We start from the raw sequence: 21,502 nt of genomic DNA, 5'->3' as shown, positions 1-21,502 counted from the left end.
GAGTTAGAAACATCCATGAGAGAGAAGCATCGATCAGCTGCCTCCTGCACACCCCCCACTGGGGATGTGCCCGCAACCAAGGTACATGCCCTTGACCAGAATCGAACCCGGGACCCTTGAGTCCGCAGGCGGATGCTCCATCCACTGAGCCAAACCAGTTAGGGCATTGCTTTGTGATTTTAAAAACCTGTGATGATCTGTGTTTATCAAGTAGCACTTGGCTGAGTAGTAGTACACAGTCTTCTAGTTCCATGACCTTGTTAAACCTGGAAAATACTAGAGATGCTGACCCCATATTGACTCTCCATTTTGCCTTAATGATAATAGCTATAGCAGCACACTGCCTACCAATTGAGTGAACAGATGGGTTTTTTACCTGGTTGAGGAGAGTATCTTCATATAATCCACTGAGGAAAAAGAAGAGTGAAGTTTTTTTCTCTAATATTAAATGTCACTGCTGCTCCTTAGTAGGAGGTTTGAAGGAAAGTTTCAGCCATAAAGTAAATAAATTTACTTATATTTATTTAATTTCAGTCTTTTAAAGGCAAGAGAGATTGACTTCAATGTTATCATCATAATAATATTTTTCTCACCTATTTTTATTCTGAAATACTCTTTGAACTGGGAATAGGGGTCAAGATGTAATGAGGTAACAGGAATTCTTCAACTGACTACAGGAGTGCATCGCTTGTGTAAATGTCATCTGTTGCACATCATGGGAAAAATGGATGAGGATTGTTTATCTAAAAATTAGGATAGTATCTGTTTTAAGATAAATTGAGACTAGTTTAATAGTAGTTTTGAAAAACCTTGAAAATGTCTTTTTGAACAGAATAAATTATTTGAATTGGAGGCTCATAATCAGATGACACTACTCTTGAGAATGGGAGTAAATAAAAATAAAATATTAATATCTTCATTTATCTCAATAAAAGGACTTAGAGTTATTTGGTTCATGCAACTATGATTCATCTTGTCATTTATTCAAGGAACTTTGAGATTCATCCTCTATTATGGCTAGACACAGTACTTGGCACTGAGGATATGAAGATAAATAACTCACATTCTTCACCCTCAGAGATTTATAATAGAGTAGAGGAGATAAGCAGTAAACAAAAGTTCATAAGTTTTTATGATAACAGTAAAAAAGTGATGTGATAAAATTTGAGAAGTATTTTGTTCGAATGAGGGAATGCTCAATTCTACCTGGTTAAGAAGAGGGATAAGATGGTAACTAAAAAAGACTTAATAGAGCCCTGGCCGGTTTGGCTCGGTGGATGGAGTGTCAACCTGCAGACTGAAGGGTCCCGGGTTCGATTCCGGTCAGGGGCATGTGCCTTGGTTGCGGGCACGTCCCCAGTGGGGGGTGTGCAGGAGGCAGCTGATCGATGTTTCTAATTCTCTATCCCTCTCGTTCCTCTCTGTAAAGAATCAATAAAATATTTTTTTTAAAAAAGACTTAATAGAAAAAGTTTTGTTTTTGAATTCTCAATAGTAATAAAACTGGAAAATGGACAAAATACTTAAATGGATACTTCACTGTAGAGGACATATGGCTGGTAAATAAGCACATAAAAGGATGTGCCAAGTCATTAGACCTTAAGGAAAGGCAAATAAAAACCATCATTGGAAACTACTTCACACATGTTCATGTGTTTATTGAATCAAATTAGGAAAGTATGGAAAGCTAGATATCCTTCAACTGGTGGTACTTGTCTTTAGTACATCATTCTAGTTTCTAGTCACTTGAAAATTTGGAAGTAAAGCAAACTAATCTAGTTCCCCAAGGGGTCCTCTTCAGAGTTCTCTGAGATTACACTGACAGCACTTAGATTATATGTTTTAGCTGATAGTTTCATTTGAAAATTCTTTTGAAAATCTTGGTTAGTTGCCATCTGGCGCTTTATAGAATTTTGGAAGAATTACTGTATCTTATGCCCTAGCTGATTTGGCTCAGTGGATAGTGTTGGCCTCTGGACTGAAGGGTCCCAGGTTCGATTCTGATCAAGGGCACATGCCCGGGTTGTGGGCTCAATCCCCAGTAGGGGTGTGCAGGAGGCAGCTGATTGGTGATTCTCTCTCATCATTGATGTTTCTATCTCTCTCCCTCTCCCTTCCTCTCTGAAATCAATAAAAGAATTACTGTATCTTAATTTTTTCCCATTATATGTATAATGAAGAACTTCCACTTCAGATAAGAGGATTAGTATTTTTTTTGCCTGAAAACTCCAATGAGTCTCACTAACCCTCAACCCCATCTGCCCTCCCATTTAAAAGCAAAGGAGGTAACAATGCCAGTCTAATAATTTTCAGGTTGTTACAAGTATATATGGTTTTAGGAATGTTTACATTCTAAATGTAACCTTTATATACCTGATTTAGAAACATAAGCTTTTCTTTCATTAAGAACTATCACCTCCACTTGGTTAGAAAATCTGATCACTTAAATATGCTATATTTAAAGCATTTAAGTCACTTTGAAAATTACCACTAGGATATTATATTAAAAATTAAGAAAATAAGACTGAAACATTTGGATGTTTTTTATATCTCCTTTAGTAATTCTAGTATCTGACAGTACATAAAAAACATTATAATATTCAAGATGGCAATGATAGTTTGTTCATTTTGTTAGCATTCCTTTTAATTCATGTTCTGTTTATTTTCACTGACTTTTGACTTGAATTGCCCTAAGTAATAGAGATTGGAGGATAGTAAGAAGGGGAAAGTGGTGATTTAGGGAAGCATCAAGAAGAATATTCTCAGAACTTTTATAAGACTTAACTAATTTCTGTACCAAAAATTTCCTTATAATATATGTCTTAGGTTTTATAGCGTGTCTAATTGATTTGTTTGCCTTTACAGCAAAACAGATCGGCTTGCCAAAGGATCAGAATGTTACCAAAAGAGCCTTAGTTTAAATCCTTTCCTCTGGTCCCCCTTTGAATCATTATGTGAAATAGGTAGGTTTATAGAAATGGCTGTAGGGGAAGGGGTTCTCCATTTCCTCTCTATTTTTTTCCTTGCTTAATTTTTGGAATGTGATACAAATTATTCAGAAAAAAATATTTTTCAAAGCCAAAGGGATGTTAAAAGTGAGAACAAGAAATAAGATAGAGTCATATGTTTCAGGAATAATGTAGCCTTTCTTGTGTCCTCTAGCATGAGTTGTATTATGAGTATAGCATTAACCAAAACAGCTTCATGGATAAGAAAAGAAATGAATAGAATCCCAAAGCAGAAACTGTAATAATATAAATTAAGACCTGGAATATATGGGGTGTTTCAGTATATATATATGTATATATATATTCTAGTATGCATGAAGGATCATTTTAAAACATTGTATTTATATACATGGGAGTGCTTAAAATTTTAATATTTCTAGTGGGTTTCAACTCTCTACTCTTAGTCCTTACCTTGGGCAAAATGAGATCTAGATCTTTGCTTTCTGCTTTAAAATAAACACAGAAATTGGCATTTTCCTGTGATTTATTATATTTAAAATCAATATCATTGGTGTTTAGTTTATTTCCTAAATTTACAGCTTTATCTTAGGGGTAAACTTGTGCAATAAATTGATGGGTGGGCTTCTGGGAGGTAAATTTGATCAGGTAAAACAATCAGAAGAACTTTAAAACTCTGGAAAAGGGCTATTTCCACTGATTTATACATACCTGGGGTGGAAAATTAACCCTCACTTCTTCAGAAGCAAATTTTTTTTTCCCTTCACAGGTGAAAAGCCAGATCCTGACCAAACATTTAAATTAACCTCTTTACAGAACTTTAGCAACTGTCTGCCCAACTCTTGCACAACAGTAGTATCTAATCATAATTTATCTCACAGACAACCTGAGACGGTTCTTACAGAAACACCCCAGGACACAATTGTAAGTGTATCATATTCTATTATTCAAAATATTATGAAAATGAAAAATAATGATCTGAACTAAATGATGTATTGTAAATGTCATGGTAGAAATTTTCTGTTTCAGGAATTAAACAGACTGAATTTAGAATCTTCCAATTCAAAGTATTCGTTGAATACAGATTCCTCAGTGTCTTATATTGATTCAGCTGTAATTTCACCAGATACTGTCCCTCTCGGAACAGGAACTTCTATATTATCTAAACAGGTTCAAAATAAACCAAAAACTGGTCGAAGCTTATTAGGAGGACCAGCTGCTCTTAGCCCATTAACCCCCAGGTAAGACAAACAAAAGATAGTTTAAAATGTGTTCTATAATATTAAATTATTTTATAATAATTCATATTATTGGTAATGTAAATTACTAATAATATGAAACTTTTAAATCAATATAGAAAAAGAGGCATTTAATAAGTCAATAATGGAGTAAAAAATAAAGTACCTGTGATAAAAATTTAATATTAAATATTAGAGAAAATTTAAAAACTCTTAAATATGCCATATGGAGTTAGTGTATGCATTAAAAGATGTCTTTATGTTTGTGCATCAGTGAATAGTGAACCTCTTAGAATGTTGAAATGTTTATGATATAATCAGACGATGGTTGTTGTTAAAGTGCTATTTTCCAAAACATGGAGGAAGGAATGACACCTATTAATATGAAATATTTTGTGAAAATTATTAGAAGTGTATGTATGTATAAATACAGGAACCCAGCCCAGATGATATATATCCAAAAGTATCAAAATAAAAAATTATATGCTAGAATAGACTTAAATTGGGTCCCAGGGCCAGGGAACTACTAAAATATCATAAACATGAGATGACAATAACTCATTGAATCCATAAGTGGATTCACATTTTCTCTGTAATAGTGTCTAAATCCCATAAATTCCAAGAATTTTAATAAATTTGATCATTGGAAACTTAGTTTTTACAAAGCCACTCTTATTTATAATAAATCTCCTGAGATCAGTTGTTGCTGCTCAATTTAGTCTTGTTTGGTATTTTAAGTTTTAGTTATGGTGGTTGGAATAGTCTACATTCATAGCTTATTTTTAATCTGCCCCTTAGATCCTCGCTGCCCCAAGACTGATTTGCCATTCTCTTCCTTTTAGACCTTCTAATTTAGTATACTGCTGCTTTATATATGCCTTGATGACTTTTTGACACCTTGATTTCAACCTCTTCTCAGTTTTGGGATTTTGCCATTAGAAACCCCAAGTCCTGGAGATGGATCCTATTTACAAAACTACACTAATACATCTTCTGTAATTGATGTGCCACCCACCGGAGCCCCTTCAAAAAAGGTATTTTCCGTGTAAAATATAGTTTTGGTACCGATGAAAGAAAATTCATTTAAAATTCCAATCTATTAAAAGCAATTTCATAGAGGATCTAACTTTATATAATTGTTGTTGCATTAGAGTTATTGATCTAAATGTAAAAAGTTATCGCTGTCCTAGCCTCCTTGTTATAATTGGAGACACAAACCTGGTTGCTCTTTATTTCAGCGTACATCAAATAAACACATTCAGATTTTTCCTTTAATTTCTTATGGTTTTTTAAATGAAATTAAGAGTTTCTGTCACTTTGAATATAAATAAGAAATATACCTGCCATAGTTTTTACTTGTCCCCATCACCATGTTTGTTTTTTAGTGTTAAAATGAAAAAAAGACTGACTTATGTAAAGCCAGCTGTTTCTGATAATAAAATTCTTATAGTGGCTACTCATAGATGTGTAGTAAATTTATAGTAAACTAGAGGCCAGGTGCACGAATTCGTGCACCAGTGGGTCCCTCTGCCTGGTCTGCGGGATCGGGCTGAAACTGGCTCTTCGACATCTCCCGAGGGGTCCTGGATTGTGAGAGGGTGCAGGCCAGGCCGAAGGACCCCACTGGTGCAGGATCGGGGCAGGGGAGGGATGTGGGAGGTTGGCCAGGTCGGGAGGGACCACAGGAGGGCTCCAGGGCATGTCTGGCTCTTCTCACTCAATCTCGATCAGCCGGACCCCAGTAGCAAGCTAACCTACCAGTCAGAACGTCTGCCCCCTGGTGGTTAGTGCTCATAGTAGTGACTGGTCAACCAGTCGACTGTCTGCCCCTGGTGGTCAGTGCACATCATAGCTAGCTGTTGGGCGGCCTTAGCATATCATTAGCATATTACACTTTGATTGGTTGAATGGCTGACCAGACGACCGGACACTTAGCATATTAGGCTTTTATTATATAGAAATGTTTAAAAAAATGAAAAATATTTGACAATATTCTTTCAGTAAATACTGGGACAAGTTTTGAGATTCTCTTTATAATACTCTTTTATAAAGATCTATGGCAGTACAGGTCAAAGTGCTATTTGTTTAAAAGATATCTGTGATGCAAGGTATCTTTTATGATAATTAAATTAGGTTATATGTGTAAAATGCCTATTTGCCGTGCTTATTTATACGTTTTATAAATACGTTTCCCGCATACAATGTGGTAATAGATGTTTAAGAAATGACAGCTAAATAAATAATAATAGTATGTGAATGACCAATATAGCCCCTTTACCACTCTAGAGACATGTTTCTTCTTGTTTTATACTCTTTTATTCCTGAACTTCCTTAGAGTCTGGGGGGGAGGGGGGGGGGAGTTCCAAGAGTGGTGAAAAGAGACTGCAAAGTAGTTGAAGTGTAGATTATTTTAAATGTGATATCTAAAAGTTGGCAACTACCTTGTATTGCACTGTTATAAGAGTGAAAAATAATTGTGGGAATTAGTTTATTATAGTTATGAGAAGGCATAGTAGCATAGTAGTTAGCATGCCAGGTGAAATAGGCCAGAACCAGGCAAGCTATTGCAATCAGGAGAAGTTAGGAAGTGAGAGGTATATGATTTCAGTGCCCAAATAATAAAAGTCACATCTCTTCCTCTTGTGCCTCTGTTCTCTTCTTACCCTATTACAAGATGTTCTTAGAAAAGCTATACTTGTAGGTCTGCATGCAGTATCAACTAAAAATATCAAACCTAGCCCTGACCGGTTTGGCTCAGTGGATAGAGAGTTAGCCTGCGGACTCAAGTGTCCCAGGTTCGATTCCGGTCAAGGGCATGTACCTTGGTTGCGGGCACATCCCCAGTGGGGAGTGTGCAGGAGGCAGCTGATCGATGTTTCTCTCTCATCAATGTCTCTGACTCTCTCTATCCCTCTCCCTTCCTCTCTGTAAAAAACCAATAAAATATATTTTAAAAATATATATATCAAACCTAGTTGTGGGTGTAGTACATAGTTCTTGGTTAGATAAGGCCCAAATTGACTTTAAGTTTTGTCCTTTGGGTGAATGTAGAAGGAAAAGGAGGAAGGAATATAGGTGAGGTGGTGGTAGATTAGGTGAAAATATTCAGTGGATAGTTAATCATACAGGAAAGAATAAGGCCTGGTGATAGAAATAATAATTAAAGCTGTTAAAATGGCTAGGCTCTCCTAAGGAAAGAGAGAGTAGCTAAAGAGCATAGTTAATGGAAGGAAGAGGGGCCAGCAAATGAAATGGTAAGACAAATAATAAAGATGCTGTACTATTTTGGAAATTATACAAAGTTTCAAAAAGGAGGCATGATCAGTGATGATGAATGCAGGAAAGGCCAAAATTAGGCTTTCTTATCTGATGAAAACATGATTATTTGTAATGTACAGTTTGAGATTTATGTACAGTGGCTATGAAAGTAGCAGGTAAGTTTTGAAGAAAATTATCTGGTAGTAAAGAAATTTAAAACATCCATTGATACAGTAGTCATTGATCTCTTTATAAAGAAGCCAAATGAGAAAATGAATAGAAATAAGGTGACAAATTAGAGAAGACAGAAAGGAGCAAGCAAAGGGTTTTTCCCCTCTCTAGACAGCAGAAACTAATTAATGAAAGATTGAATACACTAGAAAGAAATATTAATTCTAAGAGCAATATCCTTAGAATTTGGAAAATAATTGGATGATGTCTTTTTAAACCTACTCTTCTAACTACTGTAGGTTTCCCCCACTATACAAAAGTAGAGTATTCATGAAACCTCTTGTAAGCCAAAATGGTTTAAAGCAAATAAGTGTTTATAATTTATAAATTATAAGTAATTTATAAAGAAATATTTTGAGCATTCCCAGCCCCAAAATTCAACGCATGCACGTCTTTATTTCATTCACCACAATTGAAATGCTTAAGTACATCCGGTTTTTCACTATACATAACATCCTTATGAGTTTTTCTGATACTTTAGGGCATATCTTGCTAATGAGTGCACAAAATAAAGCACAGATGCTCACAGACACAGTTCCATGCTCTGGTGGCTTGATGCTGGGTGTAGTTCCCAGGGAAGGAGCTTACTGCTACCACTCTCACTACTGGAGGCTCTCAAAGCTTCTAACGGCTCCTTGCAAAACAAATGCTAAGCAGTATTTTTGCTTCTCAACTTTTTTCATAAAAGCAAAGTCATGAACTTTCAAAAAGTAGGGGATACCTGTATAGAACTGCTTTTTACTAAGTGCCAAAGAAGGAATATAAAAATCTTATTCTGTATATTTTTCAAGTATTTTTATTGATTTTAGAAAGGAAGGGAGAGGGAGAAAGGAATAGAAACATTATTGATGACAGAGAATCATTGATTGGCTACTTCCTGTACACCCCCTACTGGGTATTGAGCCTGCAACCCAGGCGTGTGCTCTGACTGGGAATCGAACCATGACCTCCAGGTCAAAGCTCAACCACTGAGCCATGCCAGCGGGGCTATATTATTTTTTTATGTATACTAAATTAGATCATAAATCTTGAGAATAGTAGCTCTTAAAATTCTTTAGCATTAGCCCCAACTGGAGAAGATGTTGTAATAAATGGCTTCCAGAAATTTGAGCCTTTCCTTAAAAACTAATGTGAAAGATGACAGGATAGTATAAAGATAAAAACACTGGGGTTAAAATGTGGAAATAGGCTGATGTTCATTCAAATATATATAAAAAAGTCTAGCCAACCTGCCAGATTGGGGGCGGAGCTGGCCAGCCAACCTCCCGAGGCCCCTCCCTCTGGCCTGCCCAGCCCCAATTGCCCCCATTGGAGTGAGCCAGCCAGACCCCACCTGTGAACGAATTCATGCACCGGGCCTCTAGTATGACAGTACAGTGGGGCCTTGACTTACGAGTTTAATTCGTTCCGTGACGGAGCTCGTAACTCAAATTGCTCGTATGTCAAATCAAAAAGTGAACGAGTGAGACATGTGATACTGGGCTGATGTTGTGGTGTTCACTGTGACATTAGCTGCATCAACTAGCGGTGGGGTATCTGAAGCTGACTCGTAACCCGAATTTTAGCTCGCAACTCAAAGCAAAAAATCGGCCGAGAGACGGCTCGTATCTAGAAAAACTTGTTAGTCGGGACACTCGTAAGTCAAGGCCCCACTGTAGTTTGTGTATTCAAATGACAGTAATATATTATGAAATCTTGCATTTGGATAATGGAAATAGGAGCATCATATATCTCTCATTATTTATAATGCAATTTATAATTCACAAACCTTAGACTTTTTGTGTTTTGCAGTCTGTTGCCAGAATCGGCCAAACTGGAACAAAATCTGTCTTCTCACAGAGTGGAAATAGTCGAGAGGTAACTCCAGTTCTTGTTGCACAAACACAAAGTTCTGGCCCACAAACAAGGTATTTATTATGGTGCATTATTTGATATTGTTCAGATTTTCTTGCTATACTTCCATATAGGCAGGTTTTGACTCTCCTACGAATTCTAGAATGACTATTATAAATTTTGAATATGTCAAATTTGAGAAATTTCTAACTTACTAAAAAGACTAGTGTAATTTTTAGTTGAGTATTATAATGCAAATCAAGACAAGAATTAGCTAAAATATCTTTTTAGTTTACTCTAATTGCCTCATGAATTTGTTGAAATTAGATATTCCAAACACTCCTCCAAAGTAATTTTCCTCTTATTTACATGACCTTCTCCACTGGTTAAGTACAGATAGGTTTCATTCTGTCATTCCCCTGTTATGCATTTCTATAAACAGATATGTCTCTTTCCTCCTCAAATAATGAATCATAAGTCTTAAAAGTTACATGTATGGCCCTAACCGGTTTGGCTCAGTGGATAGAGCGCCGGCCTGCGGACTGAAGGGTCCCGGGTTCGATTCCGGCCAAGGGCATGTACCTTGGTTGCGGGCACATCCCCAGTCGGGGGTGTGCAGGAGGCAGCTGATCCATGTTTCTAACTCTCTATCCCTGTCCCTTCCTCTCTGCAAAAAATCAAAAAATATATTTAAAAAAAAAAAAGTTACATGGATGCATATGACTTGACTTGACTATATAAAAGGCCTCAATATTTCTAAAGCAGTAGGATGGTAAGTATCATCATGAGTGCCAGCTTGAAGACAGGTGACAAATTGCCTGGGGCTCAGTTATGAGAAGGAGCCTGAGGTCTCCTGCAGAGTAATGTTATATAGGCTGAGTATATGCTAATCCTAAAGAATACTTAAAACATTTATTGAATTATATATTTCACTTAAAACTAAACAAATACACTAATAAGCATCAATTGTTAATAATTCTTTGTTCTTTGTATTACCTACTTAATTCTATATTTGTTTCCTATAGCTGCCGAAACAAAGTACCACAAACTGGATGGTTTTAAAATAAAAAATTTATTTACTCACAGTTCTGGACACAATAATCCAAAATTAAAGTATTGACAGGACCATACAACCTCTGAAGCCTCTAGAAGAGGATCCTTCCTTAGCTCTTTCAGCTTCTGGTAGCCCCAGGCATTTCTTAGTTGGTGGTAGCCTAACTCAGTATCTGCCTCTGTCTTTTTCACATGGCCGTCTTCCCTGTGTATCTCTGTAACCAAATTTTCCTTTTCTTTTAAGGAAATCAGTAATATGGGCCCTGATGGCCTCATTTTAACGTGACTATAGCTACAAAGACCCTATTTATTACTATTATTATTTTTTATATTTGTATTGATTTCAGAGTGGAAGGGAGAGGGAGAGAGAAGTAGAAACATCAATGATGAGAGAGAATCATCTATTGGCTGCTTTCTGCATATTCCCTACTGGGGATGGAGCCCACAGCCCAGGCATGTGCGCTTGAATTGAACCCAGGACACTTCAGTCCACAGGCTGACACTCTGTCCATTGAGCCAAACCAGCTAGAACTGAGACCCTATTTTTAAATAAGGTCACATTCACAGGTTCTGGGAATTAGGGGTTCAACATATCTTTTTAGGAGACACATTTCAACCCACAGCATTGCTTTGTTAGTAACTAGAGGTCTGATGCACGAAATTCGTGCAAGAGTAGGCCTTCCTTCCCCTGGCTGCCAGCAGGCATCCAGGACCTGGGCTTCCCTCGTAGCCCCGGCTTCATCCGAAAGGATGTTCAGTCTAGTTAGCATATTTTGCTTTTATTATTATAGATTATTCTTATTTTGTCTTTTATTTAGAGTTTATAGTATAACATTTTAACTTATAAAAGTCTACCTTCAAGTAACAATATATACCATGTCATGTAACATAGTATTTTTTCATGTTCCTCTCCTAGTCTTTATGCTATGGTTGTCATATAGTTTACTTCTATATATGTTATTCACCCCATAGTGCATTGTTGTAGTTTCTGCTTTGGTTATCTTTTATAGAATTTTTGTAAAATAATACAAAGAAGTCTATTTTATATTTACTCATATATTTGTTTTTCCTTTTTAAATTTTATCCTTATTGTTTAACCTTTGAGTGCCAACCAATATCCTAGGAACTATGCTAAAATTGCCAAGGCATTTTTGCTGATTTTACAGCAGTTTAGGAGAAAAATTATGAATCGCAAGTAAATGAAGTTACATATTCAAAAACTTAAGGAAACCTTTACTACATTTGTTTTCATCTTTGACATACATTGTTTGCTGATTGTATTATAAAATACTAGTAGAAAAAAAATTTGAACAAAACATATAATGTTAAAATAAAATTAATGTTGACTTTGAATACATGAATGAAGATATTGTTTAACTTTTAATAAGCGATAGCGCTCCCCGCACTTCTGGTGAAAGACAGGAGGAGCGCGATCACGCTCCCCGGCACTCTAGGGGGTTAAAGTATTACAGGTGTCCCTTTTCCCCCCCATTAACTCCTCTTCTCCCCACTGCCTGTATATCCAAATTTCAATTATTATTTCTGTATATCCAAATTTCAATTTGGTATCCTTTTTCTTCATCATGAAGGAATTCTTTTAACTTTTCTTGTGGTCTAGGTCTGATGATCATGAATTTTTTCAGCTTTTGTATGTCAGAAGAAAATTTTTATTTCTCCTCTGTTTTGTAATTGAAAGAATAGTTCACTGTCAGGTTTTGAGCATTTTTTCTCTTTTTTTTTGTCAAATTGCCCTTTGGAGCTAACAGAACCCTGATGATAATTATAATATAGGAAGAGTTTGTCTTTAGCCACCCCAACTCCAGAATCCTCTTAATCATTTTTTTCCTACCTCTATAAGATTTATGTTGACCTCATGCAGGCTTCTGTCCATTTTAAGCAATCTCAGCATCTTTCTCAGGCTTGTCTTCCATATAAACTGCCCCATGCTATGAGATTATTCCTTCCCACTTCTCAGTCAAAACCTTTTTCTATAATTAGGCAATATTGAAAAAATATCATTCACTTTTGTAGTAAAAATGACATAGTTAGTACAAAATAAAGGAAAATGAATTGGTTTCTCAAAAAAGCAAAATATGGAGACAGTAAAAGGATCAATGGTTTCAAGGAGTTAGAGAGGGAGTGATGAACAGACAGAGCACAGAGGATTTTTAGGACAGTAAAAATATTCTAGATGATACCATAATTACCTGTTATTGTATATTTGTTCAAATGCATAGAATGTGCAAAACCAAAAATGAACTCTAATGTGAACTATGGACTTTGGAAAATTATGATGTGTTGATATAGGCTCCTCAACTATAACAATTGTACCACTCTGAGGGGATGTTGATGATGGGGGAGGCTATGCATTTGGGAGTTTAGAGGGTATATAGGAAATCTCTGTACCTGCCCCCTCAATATTTCTGTGAACTTTAAACTGCTTTTAAAAATAAATTTAAAAAATTTATTTAAAAAATTAATTGGTTAACCCAAATGACCTCTTTTGCTGAAACCCCTACATTGAGATTATGGTTTTTGAAAAGATTAAGGACTACCTGGATATTCTTTACTCACTGGTCAACATCTCTTTTCAAAAGTCTCTTTGACCCAAACTCAGGTAACTACTAGGATTTCCCATAAACTATATAAATTGTAAACAGTTTACTCCATAGACTTACTTACTGTCAGATAATTTCAGGTTTTAAGTTTGTTTGCTTTCTAAGAATGAAATTCTTATATTGTAGGATTTGCCTTTAAAGTAAAAACTGTACCCAAGAGATTATTAGCTTTCTTTTGTTCTATAAATCTTGATGTGGTGTTTGAATTTATAGGGAAATACTTCTCAAGTATAAGTTGTTCTGGTGGTATTTGTTGGGAAGTGTCCCTACATTTAAACTATCCATTGCCAATTATCTTTACCTTTTTCTCTAATTTGCTATCATTGCAAATGAGGGCTAGAGATAATTGGTTTATAGGTATGTTTACCTTTTATTGACCCAGAATTTTTATGTGGATTGTTTTAAGTTTAAATTGGCAATTTCAGATAGAGCAAAGACCTGTAGTATAATCATTATTTTATGGTAACACAAATAGTATTTAAATCTGAGTTTTCATAGAGGGACGAGAAAAGGACTAACCAAACTCATCAACTTTAGAGTGCAAACATGTTGAATGTTTATTTTTTAATATACCAGAATGGAAGCAACAGTTTATGGTCATAAACTGAGTTTTTTTAAAATGTCTATTTTTATATATTTTTTTAGTACAACACCTCAGGTATTAAGCCCCACTATCACATCTCCCCCAAATGCACTGCCTCGAAGAAGTTCACGACTTTTTACTAGTGACAGCTCTACAACCAAGGTAATGCTTCCCCCTCTAAAATTTCTGTTCATTGATGACTCAATTTCTAATAAATAAATTAAGTGACTGTAAAAATTTTTTAATTTGGGGAGCCATCTATATAACATTTGTAAATTTTCTTGGTCCTTTATTATTTTACAATTTAGTTGAAATGACAAAATTGTGTTGGAAAACTGATCAGTGGTTTTTAGGAGTTAGAACTGGGGGAAGGTATGACTTTTAAAGCATAGCACAAGGGAATTTCTTTGTGTTGATAGAATATTCTGCTTTTTTATTGCGGCAGTGGATTATACAAGTCTATACATATTATAAAATTCATAGAACCATGCACATCCACCCTCCCCCCAAAAAATGCATGTAAAAAACTGATGAAATCCAAATAAGGTCTGTAGTTTAGTTGATAGTATTATACCAACTCCAGTTTCCTGGATTTGATGATGTACTATGGTTATGTCAGATGTTGTCAATGGTGAGAATTGGGGGAAGAGTAAATGGAAATTTTCTTTTCTTTACACATTTCTTTGCACAATTAAAGGGTCTCATTATGTCTTTGGTAAGTTTCCTTGGTCCATTGACAAATATTATGGATAATCTTTGACATTCAGTTCAATAGTTTTATCATATTAATTATGATGCTCTGAGACAATTAAATAGTATTGCATCTACTTTTCTTTTTAAATAATAAATGAAAATGATATTTCAGAAAAGAGCAACATTTAATGCTAATTTATCTTAAACACTGGTTAATATGAATTATTTTCAGAATTATTTAAAATTAAATGACTTTAAAGACTTATCTTTATAAATTTTTTCTGAGAAAAATATACATCAATCAAGATTATACACAAGATTGTACATTTATTTTTATCTAATATTTGAGAAAGGGTTCGGGGAATGTCTAAAATACATGAGTGTAACAAGTGTGGGGGTTTCCTGCTTTTTACAGGAGAATAGCAAAAAATTAAAAATGAAGTTTCCACCTAAAATCCCAAACAGAAAAACGAAAAGTAAAACTAATAAAGGAGGAATAACTCAACCTAACATAAATGATAGCCTGGAAATTACAAAATTGGACTCTTCCATCATTTCAGAAGGGAAAATCTCCACAATCACACCTCAGATCCAGGCATTTAATCTACAGAAAGCAGCAGCAGGTCTGTTTTAAATGCTAAATATCTTCTTTGTATTTTATTCACTATTTTAAGTAAGTTTTTTTATGTTCACTAAAGTGTCTTTCATTTTATCTAATAGATGTTGGAATTTTTAATGGTAATTTTTTAATTAGTCTTTCTAGAAAATCAAGTTGTTTTATTGTCTTTTCTCCTTTGTTTACTACATTGTTTTCTCCTAGAAGGTTTGATGAGCCTTCTTCGTGAAATGGGGAAAGGTTATTTAGCTTTGTGTTCATACAACTGCAAAGAAGCTATAAATATCTTGAGCCACCTACCTTCTCATCACTACAATACTGGTTGGGTACTGTGCCAAATTGGAAGGGCCTATTTTGAACTTTCAGAATACATGCAAGTAAGTATAGAAAACAGTTATATATGCCTTTTTACACATAATTGAAATGTAATTAATGCCTATGCTTGGCAAGGCTAGATCTAAAAGGTCAATATTTATTATGTAATGTCTATATTTTCTCATTATTTATAATTTATAAATACAGTTCTTTCTTGTGTTAAGGGATGAGTGATTTAAATTCTTTAGGATTACTTGAAGTAGATTTGTAGAGAACAACCCAAGTCATCCATACATTTTTCTTTTACTCCTCACCCGAGAATATTTTTATTGATTTGAGAGAGAGAGGAGGCGGGGAGGTAGAGAGAGAGAGAAAGAGAGAGAGAGACATCGATGCGATAGAAACATCCATTGCTTGCCTCCCATACTTGCCCTGACTGGGGGTTGAACACACAACCTCAGTATGTGCCCTGACTGGGAATTGAACCGGCAACCTTTAAGTGTACAGAATGTTGTTCCAACCAACCAACTTAGCCACACTGGCCCCGGGCCCTTTTTTTTTTTTTTTTTTTTGGGGGGGGGGGGGGCATGCATTCTTATTTGGAACATTTGTACTCAGTTGAATCTGAAAATATACAGTATATTTACCATGTAATAGATATTTCTAGTAAAAATTCTTTCTACTATATTCAGAGTTCTTACTGGGATGAATATTTGGCATTTCATATCCTATATAATAAAAGCCTGATATGCTAAGTGTCCGGTTGACCAGTTGGCCGTTCAACCACTCAAAGGGTAATATGCCCATGATATGCTAAGGCCGCTCAACCACTCGCTATGACAGGCACTGACCACCAGGGGCAGACAGTCAACCGGTCGACCAGTCTCTATGACGTGCACTGACCACCAGGGGCAGACACTCTAACCAGAGGGTTAACTTGCTGCTGGGGTCCGGACGATCAGGACTGAGTGAGACAGGCCGGACACGCCCTGGAGCCCTCCCACAGTCCCTCCCCAGCTGGCCAACCTCCCACGTCCCTCCCCAACCCAAATCATGCACTAGTAGTGTCCCTCGGCCAGACTTGCACCCTCTTGCAATCCGTGACCCCTTGGAGGATGTCAGAGAGCCGGTTTTGGCCCGATCCCACAGGCCAGGCCGAGGGACCCACTGGTGCACAAATTCGTGCACCGGGCCTCTAGTGTTTTATAAACTTGAGGGATGATATGAAGAAAATTGTAATCAAGGACACAATGTCTTTATCACAAGGCTTTTAGCTTTTTAATTTTAATTATATTTGTTGCTTAAATTATTTATTTACACTAGAAATGGAGAGGATGATTAACCTAAAGCCAAAGAAAATTGTAATGGTAATTTAAATGTCTTCCCTACTTCCAAAGCATTTTCTTCCCTCACCCTGTAAACTTAAAAACAAAATTTTAAGAAACCTCTATATCAAGCATGTCAAACTCAAAAGGCTAACACAGGCCAAATAAACAAGGTTTAAGTTTATGTGGGATGCAAAAAAACAAAAGCTTCAATTTTCATAGACATGAAGGTTTATTTAGAGACAAAATACCAACTTCTGCGCATGGGCCATGAAGTTTCAATTGCACTGTACGTGCGCGCCCTCGCATGGTATTTTGTGGAAGAGCCACACTCAAGGGGCCAAAGAGCCGCATGTGGCTCTCGAGCCGCAGTTTGCCGACCACTGTCCTAGTCTGTTTTCTAGATTCTATAATACAGCTAGACAGATAATTGCTTGCTTTCATAGAGTTTACATTCTAATTCTGATAAAAGACAGATTATAAGCCAATAAATATATAAAGACTAGAGGCCCAGTGCACGAGATTCATGTACTCAAGGGGTCCCTCAGCCCAGCCTGCGCCCTCTCGCAGCCCGGGAGCCCTTGGGAGATGTTCGACTGACAGCTTAGGCCCGCTCCGTGGATGTCAGTCGGAAATCCTTAGTGCTGCCGCAGAGGTGGGAGAGGCTCCCACCACCACCGCTACACTCCCCAGCCATGAGGCCAGCTTCTGGGCTTCTGGCTTAGCGGCGCTTCCCTGTGGGAGCATACTGACCACCAGGGGGCAGCTCCTTCTTTGAGTGTCTGCCCCCTGGTGGTCAGTGCACATCATAGCAACCGGTTGTTCCTCCATTCAGTCGATTTGCACATTAGCCTTTTATTATATAGGATGGATAGCAGTAAGTTATATGAAGGGAAAAAAATGAAGCATGGTAAGGATATTGAGGGAAAGTGAATTATGGTGCTTTTTTAAAAAAAGTGTTCTCAGAGCAAGAACTTTACTCCTCCCTTTATGAGCCATATAAAGATCTAGTGGTGGAGTGTTCTTCCAGATAAAGAATAAATGCAGAAGTTATCTGTTTGTGTAATTTTGTGGAGTAAAGAGAAAAAGAACTGTAGATAGTCTTATTCATTGCTAGAAGATCCATGTTTGGATTATGGTCCTTTACTGGTACACAGGCAAAAGTTGTTTGGCAAGCCCTTTTCAAAATTATTTCTAATTTATTGTTTTACAGGTACTTTAAGATACATTAATTGTGTTGTTTCCCCTAATTATAGAGCAGGTATACACCTAGATATTTAACTGAAGAAAGCCTTTGTTTCAACTTAAAGTTATGATTTTTAAAATATTTTCTTGTCTATGCCACAGTTACTTTTCAGAAGAAACAATAGATTCTGAAAATTTGAAAACAAACATTTCCAAAATCTGTATTTGGCTGATAGTTAGGTCTGTCTTCTTATACAAAAAAATTGTATCTGTATAACTTATAGAGGATTTCAGGGAATTTACAAGTTATCAAGCTATCCTAGATAATACATGGCCATTTCTTAGAATTAAGTTCCTGGTTTTAGAAATATTATTTTCTTATATTATGTCTTCTTAATTTCATTAAGAGCAGACCATATATTCTTTAATTCTAAACTAAACTTCACTTTCAGAATTTTGAACTTACTGAATTGATAAATGAAGGAACTAATTTGTTTTATATACCCCAAAGTCTCAAACTCCAGGGGGAGAGGAGCACAGCTCTGGGAGCTGTGAGTGTGGTGAGGAAATAATTTGATCTGATAGCTCAGGATGGACCCTAAGTCAAGAGAGTGCCACAAAGGAAAAAAGAATTACTAGATAGGGACAATTTCTGGCAGATGTGACATTGGTGGGTATAGTACATGCTTAACATGCCAGAACCTGTTTTTCCTCTAAAGTTTTCAACCCAACCTCTTAATAAAAGTCAGTATAAAAATAGATATTTTTTTTGTTACAGAAGTCATTCTTCTCTCATCTTTCCTGAGGGAAAGTTATTCTGTAAAGCCATTATTAAAACTTTGAAATGTGGTTTTTAAGAATAAAATAATTGACTTGTCCTTTTAAAATCGTAACTTTGAATAGATCTTTTTGTGTGTGTGGAAACTTAAGTTTTCTTTTCAGAATTCATGTTTCTACTATGACTTGTATATAAAAACTAAGTTAAGTGTGAATGTGATTACATCAACATTTGACCTGCCATGAAAATTTGCTTAGTTTGGCCTTGTGTTATTACTAACTCACACAATCATAAAACAAGGCAACATGAAGTTCCTATGAGAAGAGTGCCCAGTGCTCTTCCTATATATATGTAAATTGTGTCAACTTGTTTTCCCCTTACTAGTTTTTGTATTTCAGGCTGAAAGAATATTCTCAGAGGTTAGAAGAATTGAGAATTACAGAGTTGAAGGCATGGAGATCTACTCTACAACACTGTGGCATCTTCAAAAGGATGTTGCTCTTTCAGTTCTTTCAAAAGACTTAACAGACATGGATAAAAATTCACCAGAGGTATGTTACTGAAACACTTTGCTTATTTAGCTATTTTAGCTATTTTTTTTTATCATCCTTACAAAATTGAGATGAACTAAATAATTCAAATGCCATTTAATATTACCCATACCCTTCTCTATAGGCAGGACTCAGAAAAGAAGAGAGTCCTGAAATAGATGGTACAGATTCTTAAATAGGAAAATAACAAAGTAGGTATTTCATTTAGGATCAATAGAGTTTTGGCTGTGTTAAAATTGCTGTTATCACCAAGATTAGAGTTCATTAACCAGAAATTAAATAGATTGAATATTGGGCATTTTAAATTGAAAGAAAATAGTGATTTTAATTCAGTTTAAGACATAGATAAATTCATTTACATGGTACAATCATGTAAGAATTGTATTTTAGTGTATCTCAAGAATATTTAGTGGTAATTTTATAACATTTAAACTTAGAATGTAAAAGTCAATTCCTATTATATTTGGTAGTTATGTTCTACTAGAGGCCTGGTGCATGAATCATGCACAGGTGGAGTCCGGTTGGGGGGAGGGGTCGCGGATGGTTGGCCAGCCCGGTTGAACTCCCAGTTGAGGGGACAATATGCATATTAGCCTTTTATTATATAGGCTAGTCTTCAAGAACAATGAGTTAGCATATACTGAACCATTGCTCTTTGGAGAAATAAACACATGCACACATGTGTGCACATGCTCCTACCCTGATTATAGATTATAATCTTATATCCTAAAAACAACTCAGCCTGATACATTCTGTTTATTTTACAAAAGAGAAAATGAGGTGCAGAAGTGTTAAGGTGCCTTTCTGAGGCCATCATACAAACAGGTGCCAGAGTTGGGATTCAAACTGTCCATCTGGTCCCAGAATCCGAGCCCTTCATACACTGCCCCCCCACCCCCACCCCCACGGTCTCTGTCTTTTGGTCACTGACCTGTGAAAATAAGGTAGAGAGTTGCCTTTTTTTTTACCTCAACTGAGAATATACTTGTTAGGCAACCCATATTTTGGGTCCATTAAAGCACTGCAACTATTGGTTTGGGTTTTTAAATTTTAGCAAGTAGGCAATTTTGCAAATATGGAATCCGTGAATAATGAGGATTGACTATATCTGTTAAAACTGTTCAGTTTGTATCTTTCTGTTCTAATTTTAGCCATAGATTTGTTTGTTAGAAAAAATAAAACAAAAATTTAATTGTGCATTTGTGTGTTTTTTTTTCCATATTTTTAAGGCCTGGTGTGCTGCAGGGAACTGTTTCAGTTTGCAACGGGAACATGATATTGCAATTAAATTCTTCCAGAGAGCTATCCAGGTTGATCCAAATTATGCTTATGCCTATACTCTATTAGGGCATGAGTTTGTCTTAACTGAAGAATTAGACAAAGCATTAGCTTGTTTTCGAAATGCTATCAGAGTCAATCCTAGACATTATAATGCATGGTAAGTGCTAATGAAGTGCAAAGACAATGTCTTATTAATGGGGCTGATACTTAGTGATTTTTTCTTATTAGATAGCTCTCTGTTGTCATGAATTTGATTACTAATACTTAAGAGTGGTACATACTGGTTGGTAACATCTAACCAAAATGTTTTTTGTGTGAAGTTTATACCTTTAACAAACTCTTCAATTAACTAATCATAATAGAATACTAGGTCCTTATCCTCAGCAGTTTCACCTATCAGACTTTTGCAAATAATTGATTTTGTTACTTTGATTTGTTACTTTTTTTTTAGAACACTAAAATGATGATTAGGATGAAAAATGAAGAAAAATAGTATAATTCATCCATTGGATAGTAGAATATAAGCATTGAAACTATATACTAATTGTTAATCTTTGGTAGTATTCTAGTTTATTAAGTACTAGTTTAGTTAATTAAGTTTATTAAGAACTCAGGTTTTACTTTTTTATTAAAATATATTTTTATTGATTTCAGAGAAGAAGGGAGAGGGAGAAAGAGATAGATATATCAATGATGAGAGAGTATCATTGATCAGCTCCCTCCTGCATGCCCCACACTAGGGATTGAGCTCACAAACCCGAGCATATGCCCTGATCGGGAATTGAACTGTGACCTCCTAGTTCATAAGTCAACACTCAACCACTGAGCCACTCCGGCCGGGCAGGTTTTACTTTTTTGTACTTGTACACAAGTAGACAAATAGGAAATTACTACCTGGCATATATTGTTATCAAACGAAGAAAACATGGGAGAGTTTGTTCTTATTTCTGCCTCAGCACTATATTTACTGTTGATGTT

The 21,502-nt window shown here is 35.9% G+C and overlaps 1 protein-coding gene across 5 annotated transcripts in view; it reads left to right on the top strand.

Moving 5' to 3' along the window:
- CDC27 (cell division cycle 27) overlaps positions 1-21,502 on the top strand; it is a 50,539-nt gene that overhangs the window by 18,734 nt on the left and 10,303 nt on the right. For 2 of the 5 annotated variants that reach the window (XM_005858593.2, XM_014531996.1), the window contains 10 exons: positions 2,866-2,963; positions 3,736-3,890; positions 3,996-4,207; positions 5,124-5,238; positions 9,485-9,600; positions 13,843-13,942; positions 14,889-15,096; positions 15,294-15,466; positions 19,091-19,243; positions 20,473-20,681. In XM_005858593.2, coding sequence (XP_005858655.1) covers positions 2,866-2,963; positions 3,736-3,890; positions 3,996-4,207; positions 5,124-5,238; positions 9,485-9,600; positions 13,843-13,942; positions 14,889-15,096; positions 15,294-15,466; positions 19,091-19,243; positions 20,473-20,681 — 1,539 coding nt within the window. Of the gene's footprint in view, positions 1-2,865; positions 2,964-3,735; positions 3,891-3,995; positions 4,208-5,123; positions 5,239-9,466; positions 9,601-13,842; positions 13,943-14,888; positions 15,097-15,293; positions 15,467-19,090; positions 19,244-20,472; positions 20,682-21,502 lie in introns of all 5 variants that reach the window. The other 3 variants (XM_005858592.2, XM_005858591.2, XM_014531993.1) reach the window with 3 other exon arrangements.

Source organism: Myotis brandtii, unplaced genomic scaffold, assembly GCF_000412655.1.
Source record: "Myotis brandtii unplaced genomic scaffold, ASM41265v1 scaffold120, whole genome shotgun sequence".
Taxonomy (NCBI): Eukaryota; Metazoa; Chordata; class Mammalia; order Chiroptera; family Vespertilionidae; genus Myotis; species Myotis brandtii.
The sequence above is the reverse complement of the archived record's forward strand: the minus strand, read 5'-3'. Positions and strand labels throughout refer to the sequence as shown.